This window comes from Strongylocentrotus purpuratus, unplaced genomic scaffold (assembly GCF_000002235.5).
Source record: "Strongylocentrotus purpuratus isolate Spur 01 unplaced genomic scaffold, Spur_5.0 spur5_scaffold_21, whole genome shotgun sequence".
Taxonomy (NCBI): domain Eukaryota; kingdom Metazoa; phylum Echinodermata; class Echinoidea; order Camarodonta; family Strongylocentrotidae; genus Strongylocentrotus; species Strongylocentrotus purpuratus.
The window spans coordinates 36,888,892-36,909,696 of record NW_022145607.1 but is presented as its reverse complement, the minus strand read 5'-3'; the positions used below and the strand labels follow the sequence as shown (position 1 = coordinate 36,909,696).

Below are 20,805 nucleotides of genomic sequence, written 5' to 3'. Positions count from 1 at the left end.
TACATAAATAGAAAACAAGTATATACAAAAATGTCTCACTGTCATTGGGAAAAAGGTGGTTTAATACTTCATATTTAAACATTCATTATCTTAGACAACAGATTTAAAGTTGTCGTAAAAACTTAGTGTTCTGCTTCGTTGAAATAGTCTTTAAATATTGTCCCGAGGTAGAGGGTTAATATGGATACAAGGCAAAGGTATAATACTCTGTTTTCAGCCTTTTACCAATAGTTTTTCTTTCCAAATTAAATCTTGAAAGCACTAATGTTCAGATTTTACAACTACAGGTCTTCCAAGCCAATGATCTTTGAGATATTTCTCAATACTTAAATGGTAATGAATTATTTTGCAATTGATGTATTCCAAGCTTGAGTAATGAGCTCACATAAAAACAACAATCAAGAGATATATAATTAAAAAAATATTCTATGTACTGGTGGGTTAATTAAAAAAATATTCTATGTACTGGTGGGTTTATTAAAAATACTGGCTAAGGCACATTTCAAAACAAGTGGCAGTTACTACAATCATAATTAGTCATTTGAGAGCACAGAGAAATACATACAGGAAATTTGTTAACAAACAAAAGTAGCAATGTTATGAACTATTAGATAGAACAAATGACTATAATATTATAAACCCAATTTGATGAATAAAGATATAGAGTTGTTCACATTATCAGATAGTAAGTAAATAAATGCAGTATTTGTTTGAAATATAAATTCCTGTAAATCCCTTAATCTCTCTCAAAACTATTGCTAAAATAACCTTGTGCAATGTTACAAAAACCTGGATAAAATTTCAAAGATCCATTTTGGAAACAAGTTTAACACAGAAAATCACAAAGAACAATATCCCTGAATTAGCTTTTTTAGATGCACAACATCTCTGTATTTCTTTTCTTTAAAACCTTGAGCTGCCTCACACCACAATTGAAGCCAGGAATATACAAATTTGAGTTGAAATAATAATACTGATTCTGGTGATATGCAGACAAGTATACAGAATCGATGCTTTCTTAGTCATGCATACAAGTATCAACCATGGTCCCATCCTATAAAGATAAAGAGTTGTGATGAAGACAATCAATCACAAATCATCACATTTTTAATTACGCATTCATTCATTCATGGCAAGAGAGGAAGCATCATACCTAGTTGGTCAATAATACAACACACCGGTAAATACAGGTTATACATAACATACCAGAAAATACAGGTTCTACATAACATACCGGAAAATACAGGTTCTACACAACATACTGCTAAATACAGGTTCTTCAAATATTGCGTACATGTATGTGTTATCATCCTTACAATTTTGAATCATACGACTGTTCTAGATCTGCATCAAACTCCTCAGGTTCCTCTATAATGACGGAGAGCTCACTGTCTGAACTATCATCAACTGGAACAGAGAATTGTCTGTTCGTTCTCCTACGGCCGAATAAATGTGTGGGACTGTTATCGATCTCATCATGACCATCCTGTTCAATGGTGTCATCCTCATCCTCATCGCAAGATGATGAGGATGATGATGAGGATGACTCGTTGTCACCATCGGTCTTCAGAGATCTTGGTGTTGCTGGAAGATTGGGCGTTGACGGTTGCTTGCGATAGATCCGAGGCTGAGGAACTGATTGACAAACATAAGGAGTCTTTGGCCTGTCCAATGGCTTGGATCCTTCTTTGTTAACTCCTGCATCTTTGAGAGGAGTGTATCTTCCCCTGTTAAGGTCTGCAGGACCCGTGGGCCTATCCTTGTCTCCTCCAAATGTATACAACTGAGTCTTCCCATCGGGGGTACTAGAAAGAACACCAAATGGTGTCTTTGACTGCTTCATCAACCCTTTCTTTGAGGCATATCCCACAGACGCTTCAGCATCATCCAATTTGGAGTTACTCTTGCCCTTTTTCTTACGCCTGGGCTTTGACTCTACAGAACCATCTGTGCTTGCAGTAACAGTGTTCTTAGATGATCTTTTGGATCTTTTCTGTACATTTTTCTCACTTGCTTCGCTATTTGAACTCTGTGGACTCTGTGGACTATCCACTGATTGTGGACCAGTTTTCATTCTCACGGTTTGTTCCTTCCCACTTGAGGTTTGCCCTGAATCTTCCTCGGTTGATTGTTCCTTCAGCAGAGACCTCATTAAAGCTTTGTTGTACTCCAATTTTGATTTGTAACAAGCCTCCTTTTCCTCTGATGAGTCAGCAATGAGAGATGGATCAAATTGAAGGTGAGTCTCATCAAGAGAATCACTATCACTGGAGATATCTAAAGACCCACTGAACCTTTCTGAGTCGTCCTCATCATCAGAATGGTTGCGATCTGGTGGGGATGGCTTTGGAGGTGCAAGTGGCGTTCCCCTGAACCTCCTTAAAAATGAGGATACAAGGGAATCACTCTCCTCTCCTTTCACAGACACTTCACTTCCTGAAGACATCCCCGAAGACATCCCTGGCAAGACCAATGGAACCAGCCCATCTGTATCATCAAATCCCCATTCACTTACATATTCTTCTGTCACCTTATTCTGTAATGTGGCAATTTCCCCTCCCAACAGCAAAACTTTTCTCCCTGTATTATCATGGTCAAAGTCAGGATACATGTCTGTGTCGCTGCTGTCCGAGAAATCAAGTTTTGACAGATCTATCGAGCTGCAATCGCTACTATCATCATCTTTTTCATGGCTTGCTACGTAGTGAGAATTAATACTTCCTAAATCATGAATATGGTCCTGAGAACTAGGATGTGTCTCTGCCAACTTCTTCTCACTGCCTAAATCCCGCTCATGATAATTGCTGTCCTGTTGTGCAGCTGTATTGGCCTTGTCAGCAGAGTTGTCACTTTGCAAGTTCTGAAGCAGACTTCCCTGTTCCTGAAGATACAAAACATCAGCTAAAGCCATGTCTTTCTTGGAAACTGAACTCACCCCATCATATTTGGGTTGCCCAGGTTCCATTGTAAGAGCAATATTGTTGTTTTCAATGTTTGGAAAGAGGTTTGGTGCTAGTTTCTCAGACAGGCTCACTTCTGGTGATACCTCCTCACTCTCAAGAATGACAAATTCATCGGGTGAGCCATCAGAGTTTAAGTACTGAAGCATAGGATACTCGCACGCGGGTGATATGGTGATCATTTTCCCATCCAGCACGATTTTCCTCGAGCCAATATCCCAGACAGGACCGCCTGGTAACATGCCGTTTGTCTTGAGGCGGGACTCACTCGATACAGACACAGACGATGCAGATTCATATCCAGAACTTGCTACTGGAATGCCGTGTTGCTGTAAGTTGGTTTTAATTAGGCTACTCTCCTGCAGAACATGACGAGTACCGGTACTTTGATTATCACTACTTTCAATAGTGATACATTGTCTATCACTCTCCAATGAAACGTTGGCTTTTTTTGCGTCCATCTCTTTTGCATCTGCTATAGTGTCCCAAGCCACTGTGCTGGAGCTCGTGATGCTCTGCGAGTCTGTATCTGACTGACGAGACGATTCATCTCCCGGCGTTTGATCCATATCATCAGAAACTGATTGATACTGAAAGTCGTAATCACCACTGCCTACATAAACCCTCTCTGAACCGGGAGTATCAAATTCATCGGAGTTGCTGGTTGGTTTGTTATGAACACTCAAACCGGCGGTGCTGACATGCATTCTGTTAGTCACATGCCGAGAAGGCCTTGGGGAGCCTGTATGTGGGTTGGTTAAAGGGGCAGGTGAGGTAGTATTACATGAAGGTGAGGGGTTGGCAAGCTGGGGTAGAGGACTTGCTTTGAAAGACGGTGCACTGCCCTGCTCCTCCTCAGAAACCACTGACATAGCTTCGCCCTCATCAGGGTGCAGTACTGTCGTCAGTGAAGAGCTGTTTGTGGTGAATTGATCTTCTACTTTATCTACCGATATCCTGTCAATCGACAAGTCATATCTACCACCCTTGCGACTTTGTTCTAAACTCTTATTGGATTTAGTCGTGAAAGCTAATTCTGATATGAATCTGTTGTTACTGGAAAATTGCACAGCACTTGGTTGGTTAACTATTTGGGAGTTAGAGCTATCTACAGGGAGAGGAACATTACCCCCTGCCTTATTTTGATTGGTGTAGCCACTGTGAATTGACCCTATGCCACTTTCAGATGCATTGCACTTGCTATCTTGCATATTGAGGTCTGGATACAAAAAAAAAGAAAACAATACAAAACAATCATGACCAAGTTGAACATAATTCAGAATAACAGCACAAGGCAGTGGAAATGAGAAAAAGGAGTATCATTTAAAGAGTGAACAGAGTTTGAACATACAAGTAAGAAATGTGTTCAATATAGCAGCCTGGGATACGGAAATGATTCTAATGCACTTCACAATCATTCAACCAATGCATTTACAAATTGATTCAGATTAAAATTTGAAGATAACATATTCTGAATATACATACAATAAGACAACAACAACAAAAAGGGGGAAAAGAAAAGAAAACAAATACATACATATTAAAGTACATTAACTTGTATACCATTCAAATATTCATAACATAGACATACACATAGACATACACAGTCAACATAGAAAGAGGAATCAGTCATGTGAATGGTATTCTATGGTATTCTATACCCTTATGTTATCACCAATGCAAATTGACATGTATGAATTTTTGCAAACATTCATCTATAAACTGATAAAAAATAGCATACATTATGAAGTGTCAGGCACAAATATTTCATTGTGTAAAAAAATTAATATATTGTCTCTTTTAACGGTTTCTGAATTTTTTGAGTACATTTCTTAAACTCACTTCCTGATAAGATGCCGAGATCATTTTTTTTCCAACAAACTTTTGTGTGATGAATTTTTATTGTGATGTTCCAATCGATTGGGATTGATATCTTATCACATCACTCAATATCATCCATTTGTAGCCAAAAGGGCGTTAGAGTTAACGCCCTTCTGGCTCCAAACAGACGATATATTAAATAGACCCTTCAAGCAGAAAGATAGCAAAAAAAAAGAATAACCAGAAGCAGAATATGTGGAAAATACTTTCTCATTGTTTTAACAACTATCATGGTATGTCATAAATGCACTCCACTTTTCCTGCCTACATTCAAATACAAAGTATACAAAGTGAAATATTGTCTGATTGGAAAAAAAAAGCTACATGCATGATGCCTAGAGGTTACATGACTCATTTTGTAACTGAGCCTCCAGAGGGATGAATTGACATTTGGTCTACAAGCATTTCGTCTGCTACCAAATTGGTCTACTGTCCACATGGTCTAATACTCATTTTGTCTACTAATCATTCGGTCTCATCTCCAATTAGTCTACTGTTTGTTCTATTGCTCATTTATTTAGTCTAATATCCAGTTAGTCTAATCTCCAGTTAGTCTAATCTCCAGTTTGTCTACCATCCATAAGGTTTAATAACTATTTGATGATGATAATTATTTATGATTATATTGATTGCTAGACCATATAGATAGTAGACAAAGTGGGATTAGACAAAATGGGATTAGACAAACTGGGGATTAGACAAACTGGGGATTAGACTAACTGGGTATTAGACTAAATAAACATTATACCAAATGTGAAGTAGAATGATTGGAGGTTACACCAATTGGAAATTAGACGAAATGTATATTAGACCAAATGAAAATTATACCAAATGTATATTAGCTTAAAGATAAACTTGAGTACTGGTAATGCGATTGCATTGTGAAAGAAAAGGTGTGGAATGGATCAGAAAAGTTGATCATATAGCATGTAAGTAATGGTGTGTAATGCAAGGTTCTGGAGTCATCAAAATCATCATAAATTTGGCAGAGTCTTGGTAAAGTAACAATCACTTACACAGACAGATGTATATGGGACAGCACACATGGTGTCGGGGCTAGAACTACCCTGATTTCCTTATCTTTCTATGCTCATTACTCAGCCAGTATACATTTTCTTCCAAAATTGTTTGGCACATGACATTTATTTGTAATCTTGAACATTCAGTGTAAGTTTCGTTAGATTCTGTGAGAATTCATTTTCTTTTTTTACCAGAACTCAAGTTTATCTTTAAATGGTCATTAGACCAAATGATTTTTTTTAGACCATGTGGATAGTAGACAGGCTGAGTACAGACCATATGGGGATAGACAAATTGGGTAATAGATGGACTGGTTTTTCGTAGACCAAACGACAATAAACCTCCAGATGTACTTATATCCTGGATTTCCTGTTAACAAAAGATTGCTATTTAGGGATAGAGTCACATGCAGACAGTTTCCTTTGTGAAACAAACGTCAGTGATTATACAGGGATTGAGATATTGTGATACCGGTATATTTTGAATGGTTTTAGGTAACAATAATACACCCAGGGATGAAGAGGAGAAGAGAAGTAACAATAGGTTAGGCTCAGAAAATTTAGAGAGTTGTAAATAAGTAACCGCACAAACAAGTTACATAACGAACAGACCTTGATGATATAATCCTTAACAACGAGGGTTATGCTAAAATGCATCTTCAACAAAAGGCCCAGCTCCATCCTTCTTATAAAGCTACCCCTGTATTAAACTCCGGTTCAACTTCGTTTCTCCAGCAATTAAGTGCTTTGGCTGGATATAGAAGTTGTGCTCAAATACAGATTTTCAGTAAGATCTATGCATGTGATAAAGTCTTTATATGTTGCTATGATTGTTCGTTACAAGCTCTCATGTTTTTGCCTTACATTGTATTCGGAATGGAAATAACATTCATAAAAGAAGAAGAAGAAGTGTTTCTCAGATATCATAGACACTGACATTGACATCGGAATTAGTAACTTACAGACAAGTGCTGTACTGTTCCATACTAGCACTGGGACATGTACTTTACCAGCGTTTTTTGCTCAAACTTTCACTGACCCATTTCTCTCATTTTTCTGCTTCTATTAAAGACCATCAATACTACTGGGCTTAGACCACACAGCGAGGTCACTGACAGGTGGCTATCTCATTAACTCAGCTCTCAACTAACATAAGAAAAAGAGGATCATGGGGGACCAACAGGCACCGATTTTGGGAAGTTTTCTATATAGAGGAAGCAAGTAGCTACAAGTAGGACAGTGGGGCTTTAAAAGCAACTTAAAATCAAGGTGGACTTCCCCCTTTCTTCGCTCCAGGCTTATGAGTAAAGGATTTAGATCAGTGTTTTAATGGAGACTATAGGTGTCCAAGTCTGAAACTGGGACCAAGGCCTCTAACATCCAAATATTCATAAATGAATGATACACACCATGGCAAAACAACAAGACAAAGACCTTTGGTTTACTTTAAAACCAGTAACCTGTAATTGGAACTCACTTAATACACAGAAGAGCAATTACACTTCATTACTAAGTCCCAGGAAGCAGAGATATTTGCGAATGCTTCATGTACATATGACAACATATTTCTCATCATAGTCATCAATATTATTTCTCACAGCTATTACACAATACAAAAACTTTAAGCCAACTCCTTCACTTCTGAACTTTTAAAAACAAATCTCTTGCCCATAAAAATAAACAGAAATATATCCGAAATTAGTTATTATAGGTGCATTCACATGCAGTAATTACAGGTAGTGATTTTTTTGGTGCGCATTCTTAAAATTGATTTTATTTGCCATCATTCACACATATGGCGGACAAAAAAATCACTGGCGCGAGCGAACAAGCGATGGGTTCGAAGGTCTGCACCTCGTATTTCTTTATTTTTATCCTATTATCCTCTCTATCTTTCCTTGTCTCTTTCTTTCTTATTTCTATATCTTTATTTTTATCCTTCTATCATCTTCTCTATCTTTTCCCCTTCTTCTTTATTTTCTATCATTCCTTACATCTTTCTTTATTTTTATCCTATCATCTTCTCTCTTTCCTTTTTTCCTTCTTTCTTCTTTTCTATTATTCCTTATGTATTTCTTTATTTTTCTTCGATCATATTCTCTATCTTTCCTTTTTTCCTAATTCTTCTATTCTATCATTCACGCAAAATAAATGATAAATCGATTTTCTAAAAATCACTCTTTTTCTCATCGTTCACCCGCACCACGCCCAGGCATTATTTCCAAAAAAGCTCACTTCCTTAGGATTTTTTGCTGAACATTCCACAAATCAATTTTTTAAAATCATTTAATCTACGTGTGAATGCCCCTAATTCAGTGATACAATTAACTCACTCCTACATCCAAATCAAATGATCATTCAAACACGGTCATGTGTAATTCATTTACTGAGACTTTCCCAAATTTTTTCATGAAAAAGCGTGCAAAAAATAGTATGCAGTGCTAGCTGTCCAACGATTTTTAAGTGCAATGCCCAGCAGTGATATTGTACACATTAATGCGTATAAACCATGTGTGGTTTAATACATGTTTTGCACTACGCATTAATGCATGTAGAGGTAAGATCCCGCTAAAGGTAGCCTATTAAACTTTGGGTTTATTTGTAAGCGTTAATGACACAAAACAATCTTAAATTGAATTCTTTTACATCAAATAACAAAGATCCGGAAGTTTCCGTGTATAAAACAAACAATGCACATTTTAATTTGTTCATTACAGGATCTATCCGCTTACAGCCTCAACTGGAGTGCGGATAGATCATACAAAGAACTCATTCACAAGCATCGTTTTTATCATATTAAACACAGCACTGTTACCTGAGGTTACGTCTACAGACGATTCCATCACATTCTGTATGACATCAATACTCCCATCTGTCTTATTCCTAGAATGCATAGCACTAGCAGACTGTCTACCGGTAGCTACCTCATCCAATTACCTCCCATATTCAATCATGTTCAATGGGCACTTTAAAGTAGGAGTTGGAAAGCTCTATTTGAAGCCCTATATTTCTTCAACAATTACTCCACATACTAGCTCCTGCAGCACACTTCTATCTCTTATTTCCTCCTGGATACTTCTAATTATACCATACTATTTTTAGTCCTTGAGGAGCGCTGTAGTAACCGTTTCAGTGAAACGAGTTTCCTTTGTATAACTACACTTAGTAAGAAAAAACCCTAGTATAGCCAGATTGCGGCATTTCATTTCGCACCTCAATGACTCCACATAATTATATTGACCAAATAGTATTCCAAAAGAATGCCAGCCTACTACCGGTAGGCAGACCCAAAAGTGTTATGTATATACATGTAGAACAACATACCTGTACTGTTTTCACACATGGTTTTTTTTTTTTTTTTTTTTTTTTGGGGGGGGGGGGGGGGGGGGGGGGGGGGGGGGGGGGGGGGGGGGGAGAGTTTTTAGCGCTGCAAGTTCCCGGGTTATCTTTCGTGTTCACACCTGGTTTTTCGAAAGTGAGCTAAGAGGGTATTTAGTGCAGCAAGTTCCCGGGCTAAGCTGGCCCTGCTCCTGAGTAGGGTTAGTGCGGCAATTGCTTAACCCCCGCAATTGCTAGCTGTTAACCCGGATGACATAGATAGATACCTGAATAACATACCGTTACCACTATAGGAAGAATGTCACTGCTGTGAACTTCAAAGCCACTTCACTACCAGCAGCCAAGTAGAAAGGACACTCCCTTAACTCTCAGGTAAAGCACTCATATTATAGCGTATCAGAGATACAACAAAAAGAACTGATCTGTAGAACACTTTATAGCAAAGCATCGTTCATTGAGTACAGCGTTATCAGGACACTCGATCAGCATGGCGGTGCATTAAGGCCGGAGTGCCACAGGGCACGCTTCTGGAACCACTTATTTTTTCTTGTGTTGACCGATGATAGTTAGTTTTAAGTAAAATATGGCCATGCATTTTTTAGAAGTGAAAAATGTAAACCAGAGGGCTTTTTTTGTTTGTTGGGGGGGGGGGGGTGTGCTACTCCCAAACCCCCTCCCCCTGGAGGAGTCAGGAGCCATTCAGAAAATTTTCATACCCCCCCCCCCCCCCTCTCTTCCTGAGGAATGCTTCCTATCGAGTTAAGTCAAAATTAAAGAAAAGTAAAAGATGTCTAAAAATTGCCTAAGAAGCTTTTAAGGGGATGCAGCTCCCTGGTAGGTATATACCCCATTTTAATAACTTTACAGTTCCCTTTCATGCGGGTGATTCCACAAATTGTGGTTAGAATCCAGCCATGGTATTCAAGAAGAAGAATAAAATATCCAATTGCTGCCACTGAGGAACTTTGGGGGCCTGGGGGTTATAATACGCATCCCATTTGAAAATATTTAGACCTCCCTTCAGGGTGCTACAAGAATTTTTTTCACCACTTGCCCTGTCGGGCAAGTGGGTTTTCAATTTACTTACCCAAACAATATTTCCACTTGCCCAAAACTTTAAAGCGAAAAAGGACTCGAGGTTAAAGCATTTATTATCTCGTAATGATAAGTTAGTGTTTTAGATAGCAAATTAATGCACATACATGTACAGTGTAACTGTACTGAATAATAACCTAATATGTCAAAGAAAATGGTCAACAAAGGATGGTTGAAGGTTTAAAAAACGCATTTTATTGATTCTCCATAAATAATCAGATTCACATGAATCTCGGCAAGGTAGAATGGTTCAAGCAGGTTTAAGTTTTTAATATTCAGTCATGTAAAAAAGCATAATGACCCTGTTGTAAAAAATATGATACAAACATGTCATTAATGGTAGCCACATGTACCATGGTGCAACATCACATGTGTGTCTGTGCAAGCGGCAAAGCCGCTGTCATTTGGAAACGTAGGCTAATTTTCAGCTGTTAATAATTTGGGTCAACTCTTCCATCAAGAAACGTCATGTAAATAATGGGTAATCAACTATTTTAAATAAAGTACGGACATTTTTATTTCATCATTCACTGCTATAAATATCATGCCAAAATTTGTAAATTCTTACTAAATAATAATATTGAAGATATTTTACGATAAATCTCGGATAAGTATGCGAAAACTAGACTAAACAACGTCGCTAAAACCATGAAAACAAAACAACAACGGCTTATATTCTGGGGGTCTCGATACTATTATCAAAATGACTCGCTCGGTCGGATCTTGAGACCGCAGTAATAAATTGAAAACGAGACAAAAACATTCATCTGATTTATATGAGCAGCGAGTTTTAAATAATATGTTCACAATCATTAACAGTCATTATGAATAAATATCAAACATTTGACTTTTTGTACTTACTAGAAAATCCCTGTTGTTTATTCCATTCCGATTCGCACGTGTTCATTTCCCTAGAATAATGACGTCATATTTGGCGTGATTCAACCAATCGGCAATCAGAGAATAGCAAAGGCCTGTCGGTGCGGCCTGCAGAGCTAGAGAGAGAGAGCGCGAATAAGCTCGCAGCTGGTACGATCGCGCTAGCTGTCTCTAGCTAGCTCACGGCCGGCCGTGCGTGGAGGCGGAGCGGCATTCATGGCTTGAAGTGTCACTGTTGCATGCGCGCTGAGCTAGCTGAGCTGGCTAGCTGTCTGTGAAGTTTTTTCGAAATCGGAACGATCGCTTTTTTGCTTCTGGATTTTGACGACGGGTAAGAAGTTGACGGGTGAATGGTAGAGTTCTTGGACACTAGGAAATTACTGTAAAAGTATCACTTGCCCGAATCGGGCAAGTGATAATTTGATTTACTTGCCCGACGGCTCAATTTGGTTGCCCCGGGACGTCGGGCAAGCGGGTTTGTCGCGCCCTGCCCTTGCCTAAGAATGTTCCCTACCAAGTTTGGTTAAAAATCTTGCCATGCGTTTTTCAGAAGAAGTTGAAAATGTGAAAGGTTTAAGGATGAGGGGGAAAAAAAGCAATCACAATGTACCTGCACATTTTAATGAGTGCTTGTACTGGCGTGTGTTTGACTGTCTGTTCACTTGCATGTTGAAATTTATTAAACATCATTTTGTCCAATGTTGTCTGGCCGTTAGCTAAGTTATTGACCCAATACATCGACAAAGAAATTTGTACTAGATGATAGATGACAACACTAGAGTATAATATCATCATAACTCCCTGCTGTGTCATCATTATTAGTTTAAGATGCGAGTGTAAGGTAATGCATTTGGTCAACAGAGGGAGCTATTCCCAATTCATCTCAGTTGCATATTGCTTTCATGACTATATTCTCTTTATGGACATGTTTTATCCATTCAATTTCAATTGCATCAAAACCATAATTTGACTGAGGAATCTGAATTCATGAATGTCATATTTGTAGGTCATATGATAAATGTACTATTCACCAATTTGAAGATATCTTGTACAGTCATCTGAAATACCAGTATATGATAAAATAAATTGAAAGATAAAATTACGTTAAAAGATCAACTTTTAACCAAAGCGTTTCTAATAATAATAATAATAATAATAATAAAAATATTATTCTTTACCGCAAATTGCCTCTAAGCAGTTGGTCTTGTAATGGGGGGTTGGTCTTGTAATAATAGCATTCCTTTTTAATACCCTTTAGTAACTCTGCAGTCTTAAACAGCAGTATTTGTCTGAATCTTCCTCCTCGTAATGTAGTTGCTCTTCATGAACTTCATATTAAAGTTTTAGTGTATTTAATGGCTCTGCTTTGTAATTTCAGTTTTAAAATGTCAATTTTTAAAATGCTATTTCACTATCTTTCAGATGTAATGTTATCATTTCGTGTATGCTTCGTTTTTCACCTGGGTTACTTTGTATTTGACTAGATGGTTGTTATTCGAGTATGTAAATTGGTGAGTTCATTACTTACCCCTAATACTTGATATTAATTTTCACTACAGGACTTTCGTATATTTTTAACATGTTACTTTACACAGCGCTTAGAATTTTTTTGCATTAAGCTTTATAGAACGGTAATCTATCATTATTATTTTTTGACACATGCAATACACAAAACGCTGATGTAAGCAACTGCATTAAGCAGAGGTTCATTAATATATTAAAATACCCGTAACTGAGAAAATATGTGCCAATTAGAAACAAAACTACTGAAAGTATGTAAACAAAATGTTGAGGTAATCGGTTACACCATGTGGTAGCCTTACTGAAAATGCTGTAGATATATATTCTTTCGTCAAAAGAACCTGCTTAAGGGGCGTTTAGAGAAATTGAAGATGAAGTATAAGGGAAAGAAATGAAGAGATGATTATGGAATTGAGTTTTTATTAAACACTTAATACGCAAGATTAATTTTTTGTTTTTGTTTTTCGGTGTGATAAACAGAGAATTCACCGTTATATTTTACAAAATGATACCACAATCCAAACCTTATGGGGCATTGCAAGAAAGTTGCGATTGATTGCAAATTGCAAAATTTGCAACTGATTTTGCAATCGATTGCCACTCAACTTTCTTGCAAAGCCCCACTAGTCTCCTAAATTTCCTAGGATTTTGTTAGGATTAAAGTTTCAACAATCAAATTAAGTTTACTAGATTAAGCTTCAATCCCCCCCCCCCCCCCTTGCTCTTACTATTGTGGCATCGCAAGAAAGTTGAGTCGCGATCAATTGCAAGACTTACGCTTGATTTGGGGGATTTGCAATTGATTGCAACTTTCTTGCAACACCCCATTAGTAGTGAGTTACCAGCCATACAAAGATATAATCCAAAGTAGAACAAAAGAAATCAGGAGGTTAACCAACTCCTCTTCTTTGAGAAAAAAAGGAAGATGGTGCGATACAGAGACGACAAAACAAACAAACATGTATTCCTTGCTTTTGACAGTAAAGAGGAATAGACCAGTTCATGGTTAGCATACATGTATGTCCCAAATGACCCAGAATATCCACAGATCTTATAAACATGAAGAGGTCCCACTTTGTACATTTTGAAATAATCACTCCTACACCGACGGAGGTGCTACATAAATAGCCTTTGTTACCCTTTTTCAAAGAACACTTCCACCTCTGTATAATAGAGTGCACTGCTTGTGCATAAATGATTACCGGTAATGATTACATAACTTTCATGAGCACATATCCAGTATTTTGTCTGTGTGTATTTCACATTTTGGTCTGCAATGACCTTTATCTACACATGCTCAGACTGCAACTATATGTATAAACTGCTTTATTGAAACAGATGCTGACACAGAAGGGCTAGAGGACCAACCTAGAGCATATACCAATCACCTAATGATAAATTGATAATGTATGTACAGAAAGAAAGAGTGAATTCAACCTCAAAACAAACTTTACCTGGCATTCTAGGGGTTAACGGTTAAAGAGAGTGAATAAAATGAAGAATAGTGTACAACCGTGCGCATGGAACTGAATGCCGTGTGCAGGTGTTTCTATGCAGTGCATCGACTAGTCTACTGACGAGAAGCTTTAATGTTTCATGTAAATGAGAGCATTTCTAAATCAGTGATATCTCTTTATTGGAGTAATATTTGGAGCTCATGTCTTGAATATCAGTACTAGTATAGTGTAGCGATATGGAATCCACAGCTAACAGAGCAAAATATTTGTTGGTGAATGGTACACATACAAATATTGTTGTTCAACCTGTACAAAAATGATACATCACATAAAACAATGTTCAAACTTAATTACTGCCATGGGTAATTGCCCATCACGCTTCCAATGATCTGGAAATGACTTGTCAACTGGTTCACGAACAATAATAAGAAATCAAACAGATTTTACTTACCGAATTGGCTTGCATGAAATGAAAAAAGGTTTGGCATGATGTAAATTAGAAGGATTAATTCAAGGAATGGTGATTAGATAAATCAAGATGGTAATGAGATCAATCCTACCTGCATCTCCTCCCTGCCTGCCCCTTCGGCTGGTTGCTGGAGAACCGTTCCGTGATGGGATGCGCTCCATTGTGATGTCAGCCGTATCATGCAGCCCGCCTTCAACACCATTACTGCGTAGGTAAGAAGAAATTAAACAAATTTTATTCATACAGAATTGAATAAAAAAGAATGTTGATATATGACGTCTTTGCATAGAAAATTGAAAATCATTACCTGTTGTACCCATAGGGTCATCTTTCTGAAAACTGACCAACTGTATTTAAAAGAGTTTGTGACAGTGATAATAATAATTGCAATACTTATGTACCGCTTACCATAAATATGTCCCTTTGTGCTTTGATAGAGAAAGAACTAGAGAAAGAACTTGAAATAAAAAAGAATAGTTTCATATCCTGTACAGCATGGTTGTATGTATTGTAATTGGATATTCATACATGTATATAGTATGCTCACTATGCTGGAATGGTAAGCGCAAAGTTTTCCCTAATGATGAGGCCTAGCTTTTCTGAGATTCCTTTTTTTCCCTTCTCACTTAAATTAAGCAATATAAAATATTTTGTCTCATTCTCAAACTTAAATGTACTCTGTAAACTTATTTTATCCATATATACAGTATTTTGTTACTTGTATAATTCATTTGTTCTATTATATATTGTAATACTGTATGGTTTATACATGTATATGTCATTTTAATTTGTGGATATTTGAGTGGAAAAATAAATCAAATCAAATCAAATCAAAGAAGAAGAAAAAATGGTACCTAATAAAATGCTTTTAATCCTGGGCCAAGACAGTCAATAAATTAAATTTTGTTCTTTGCTTGGGTATCATTGAATTGAATCGATCTGAATATTGTTCAAAATTCATAAGTTGTACAGCATCGGGGTGCCATGATTAAACTGATCAACTACATGTAAGTGTGGCTTACATCTCTGAGGTGACTTATACGTACGTGTACATGTAGGCACTATGAATATGATGGACAAAGAAAGCGGACAAAATATACAGTTCCTCAGGTAGACAAAGGAACATCCCTTCACTGCTATTATGTAAAAAGGTGAATATGCATGTGACACCTGTTCTACACATTTTTACATAATAGCAGTGAAGGGGTGTTCCTTCGTCTACCTGAGGAACTGTATATTTTGTCCGCTTTCTTTGTCAGTCATGTTCATAGTGAGGTCAGAGCCAAAAGGTTGTAAACTATGTGTTATTGTATATATGAGTTAACACCTTTCTGGCTCCAAGAAGGCGAGGATGATACCTGTTTGTATTTTGTTAATTGCAAGGTGTGGATAGAACACTAACCACTGATCACCATTACCATGGAAACTTGATGGGAATTATGAAATGCCATATGGTTTTCTCATCTGTCAAAACATGTGACAATGAAACGGCATGATATAACAATTCTGTGTGAAAAGGAATTATTGACAAGGTGCCATATGGTTTCAACAATTTGGAATCAACTAATAATGCCATAATTTATAATGCAGAGTTTCGATCTTGAAAACAGCTTGTTGAAATTTATTTTACTTTCACGTTCTACAACAAATTACTGATACACTGTTCAATCTAGTAAACTTAATAAAGGTTCAATTCGAATGGGTATAATTTGTCCAAACCCTGATGATGTATTCTGAATATAAACTATGAAATCTGAACATTTTGTTGATGCTTTCTTAGGACCATGACGTCTCTTTTGTCTGGTTTGGGGTATGATTTAAAGGTTCTGGTGTTCATGAAAATAACAGTTGAAGAGACCAGACAATATCTCATAATTAACTTTATTTCATACTGAGATTTCTTTACTCATGTTTTCATTGTCGGTGTAGAACTGAGATTTGCATGTTTGAGAGGAACCGTCATACATTTAGTATGTACATCTGACAGTTCGTCCCTATTTTCACGAAGTGACGGTAGTGAGGAAAATCGTAACGCAAAGTGAATGCAATTTTTTTTCACTACCGTCACTTCGTGAAAACAGCGACGAGTTGTCTACCTGTATGATGAATCTGTATCAAAGTGCAAACCAATTTTATCTTATGGGTTCAAGTGTTTGTCAAATCTAAAGAAACAACTGATTAATATGTACCATCTGTTATGACCATATGTATCTAATTCTAATACTTTGAGATAGCTATCCATTACACTTACACCTGACTCCATCAAGTGTTTACATCACATACCCGTGACTGACAAACTTTTCCAATGCATATTTTGTATCAACAATGGGCCTCTTGTTTGCTATGAATGTCATCTGGTAGAGACACATTTTTTTTTTTAATGATTCACTTTTTTCCTATGGATCAAGCTTTTGGTCTTTGCTTTCTTTGTTTATATATGATGCATAAGGTAGTTTTTATTTAACATTTTGAACATGGACCTGAAGGGCCTCTTTTCTTACTCTAGATAGGGAGGCAAGGGGGAAGATTTAGTAATACATTCACATTTATTGGCTTTTTTCTTATTTCATCCTCTACACTTATAATCATGAGATTAAAAGGTACAAGTCCTCATTTTTTAGTGGTTTCTTGAGAGGCTAGTTTCACAATGAACTGTAGGTAGGACAAACATGTATGCTTAATGCAGGAAGATTCAGTAGCACATAGCAAGAGTCTAGCCACATAAGGCCAGGACACTGGTATCATGGGAGGGGGTGTACCAGGCTTACTGGTAGATGAACTGTGAGGGAGAGGATTGCATCTTCTTCTTTCCACACTAACCCCTTCCCTTCTCCTCAATCAATTTCCTTCTCTTTCTTTCCAATTTATTTTATGTTTAATAAAGGCAGCGCACATGTCTTCTAGGTACTTGTAGCTTGTCAATGAAAAGATTGAATTTTTGTTTTGGCTATATTTCAAATTTTTATTTTTGTTCATGGTTCTGTTTGTAATTGTTTGTTATCTCCTTTCTTTCATTCTGTGAACGAAAGCCTGTATGCATTGCTGGAGATCGCTATTAGGTATCATGACTATCATTAAAGTTCAGTTTATAATGGCACATTAACATGTACATGTAAGTAAAAAATATGGCAAACCTAGTATTATGTGGAAGAAATGACAGATGTGAAGTATTCTCTTCATTTTTTCCATCGTAACAAAGCTCCTTAAAAGTGTGCAACCTTAGGAGACGGAATGACTTGAATGCGCAATAATTTTGACACCAGAGACAACGCAAATGGGAGTCGTGTGTTCTGCATTTCAGACAACAGCTGTGCAAATAATATGGACAAGATACAGTACCATGTTAGATACATGTACAGGATTGGTCCCTTGAATATTTAGTGTTACTTGTTCAATAATGTTAGCCTGGCCAATAATGATTGCATCCTAAACATTAAAAAAAGAAATTAAATGCTTGATCATTACTGATTTGGAGTCTGAACTAATTTCTCTTAAAAAATTGTCTTGACGCATTACAATGTCTTTTCATATTCTAAAGTGTATAATCATAAGGTGATGAAATATCAGTTATTTTGGCGAATCCTATCCTTGTAAACACCTACATGTAATTGTTATGGTTACAAAGTTCATGTAGAAGTGTATTGTGAGTTTTGCAACATAATGTACCTTGCATTGTACAGTGCATTTTTGATTGAAATTTTAAAAGAGAGAATTCCAGCAAACATATTGTCATAACCATCTACATGTATATATAGCTTGATTGTATTTACAGTTTAAGCCTGAATCTGACATCTATGCTTGAAATCATCACACATTGCAAAGTACATGTATGATCTGTTCATAGAATGATGAATAATTATACTTACCAATGTCAAATGATCTTTATCATCAACAGTATTATAACAATATCATTACATTTGGCATAGATACAAACAAAATATATTTCTATCTACTGCAACTCTTCATGTGCCAATCTACAAACAACCATGGATTATTAAATATTTTTTAAGAGCAGTCATAGCAAAGCTAGCTTCATAGTATTTGAGAGATTTCTTGTAAAACTTAAAGCTCAATACTTTGTAAAAATGTAAAACTCAATACTTTGTAAAGCAAATAAATGAGTAGTTTCATCATTGATTAAGACGGAAAAGAAGGCCTATATTCATCAAATTTTACTAAGCCTACTTGTCAAATAACTATGTATTATAGCCTAATGAGTTGACAACTAGCTTTTAGGTTTTAGGAATATGAACCCTGGTAATTATTTAAGCTTACATTTTTGTTTCTTAATTGCACTATGCACTTTTATTGTTGCCTGTTGACTAATCCTTGTGCTGAAGTGACATATGAAGAGTTACAAGGGTAGAAATAGCAAGAAAAACCATGCAAGATGCAAACGCTCTAGATCTGCTTTCAAAAAAGGTACTTCATGTTGGAAAAAAGAGAATGCACAGGATGGATATGCATACAGGGTTTCATGGGAATAACAGGTTGAGAGTTCAAAGGTCAAAGGTCATGCATGGAGAAACATTTCATTCAATCTTCAATGTGCAGGATCAGGAAGCTTTTGAGGAGATAGATATCGGTAGCTGAGAACCAGAATTGCCTAATTACAGCATTGAGCCCAGTAGATATTTCATCAAGGCTCGTTCAGATATGACGAAAGCAAAAGCGACGAAAAGTGTAATATGTTTCACATTTCTGTATTGTATCACACAGAGCATGGTGAATACGAGCAATTCCTTTATTGCGTGGTTGAGCTTGGATATTTTGTCATTTATCAAGTTTCTATTTAATTCCAGATTTGTGGAAGGGATCCAGGGGCCCGTTCCTAGAAACCGTCATAAGCCTAACTTCTTGACTATCCCATTGAAACGTGTGTTATAGAATTAACACGCGTTTCAATGGGATAGTCAAGAAGTTAGACTTATGACGGTTTCTAGGAATGGGCCCCAGAACTCAGATAGATTTAGACAATGCTACATCGGTTCTCAGATAACAGTATAAACTCCCCCAAAAGAGTTCTGCAATTCAGGTTTGAGCATCAACATCTCTCTTATAACTATATCGTAATTGAATTTTGGTATCATTGAAAAGCCTGCTTACTTCTCTTAACAATGATGCCCCATTTGTAATGATAAGGTAACCATGGAATGTGCAGCACACTTAAATATGGGCCTATTCAAAAGTGAAATGTTGCAAAGTGCATCAATATTACTAAAGGAGAATAGAGTCTCTTTTCAGTGATATCAAATGTCAAGTATGAGAATATAGCAACTAGATAGAGATCAATGCTCAAACTTAAATTACAGACACAAATATGAGGAGTTTATTGAATAAATTGTAGTTTAGGTAACAAAGACAAAAATGAAAAATGAAGAAAAAAAAGGTAGAGAGGTTAATAAGAAATTTATGCAAACTGATTAGGGGAAAAAAGGAATTGGTACTCTATCTACTCAAAAACATGATTTGTTTATAAACTAGATGTACAAATCTTTGGGAGAAAACATGCAGCAGCAAACTGTGTTTAGTTGGACAATTTGAGATATTTTTCTTTCCCTTTTATTAGCAATGCATTAGCATAATAAATACCTTTTTCCAAGATGCATTTTAGACCTCAAACAGTTTTGCATAGCTATTTGGTAATTCATTGCATAGATATTTTAGAACAGCTACACAGTGCACTTTGATAGAATTGACCTTTCTACTCAATTTGCAAAAAGGCAATTGGGATGTTAGTACTAAACACTTCAATCTAGAAAGAGGAAAGGGGTTCTTATTTTGAAGGGTACCAGTATGTTTCATGATGCGTGCATTAGAGGTCAAAAAATGGCTTCGCAGGTGTGCCAGTATAAAATGATGAGGCTATAATGACTCAACTGTGACCAAAATCTTCTGGTTCATAAAAGTATCTCATAAAAATTGAAAAAATAAATTCAATGTTTGGTTTGTTTTACCTGATTGATATCAAAGAAAGTATGTGCATGCTTGTAAATAAGCAACCAGGGGAATGATGGCTTCAAGACCTCTCCAAAGGTATTTAGAAATGTAATTAAAGTGTATTTAAAAATGTCCTTTTTACAGTTTGCATAATGCCTGGCACTGGTTTATTTGGCACACAATTTTCAAGTTGTATAGTACATGCTGGTTACAGTTGCATATTTAAATGTACTTTTAAGAAGCAT

The 20,805-nt window shown here is 36.6% G+C and overlaps 1 protein-coding gene across 10 annotated transcripts in view; it reads right to left on the bottom strand.

The window, feature by feature from the left end:
* The window catches only part of LOC752828, an 80,891-nt gene that overhangs the window by 28,451 nt on the left and 31,635 nt on the right, over positions 1-20,805 (bottom strand). For 9 of the 10 annotated variants that reach the window (XM_030994706.1, XM_030994703.1, XM_030994705.1 and 6 more), the window contains one exon: positions 14,712-14,824. In XM_030994706.1, coding sequence (XP_030850566.1) covers positions 14,712-14,824 — 113 coding nt within the window. Of the gene's footprint in view, positions 1-8,675; positions 9,120-14,711; positions 14,825-20,805 lie in introns of those variants that run through there. The other variant, XM_030994712.1, reaches the window with a different exon arrangement.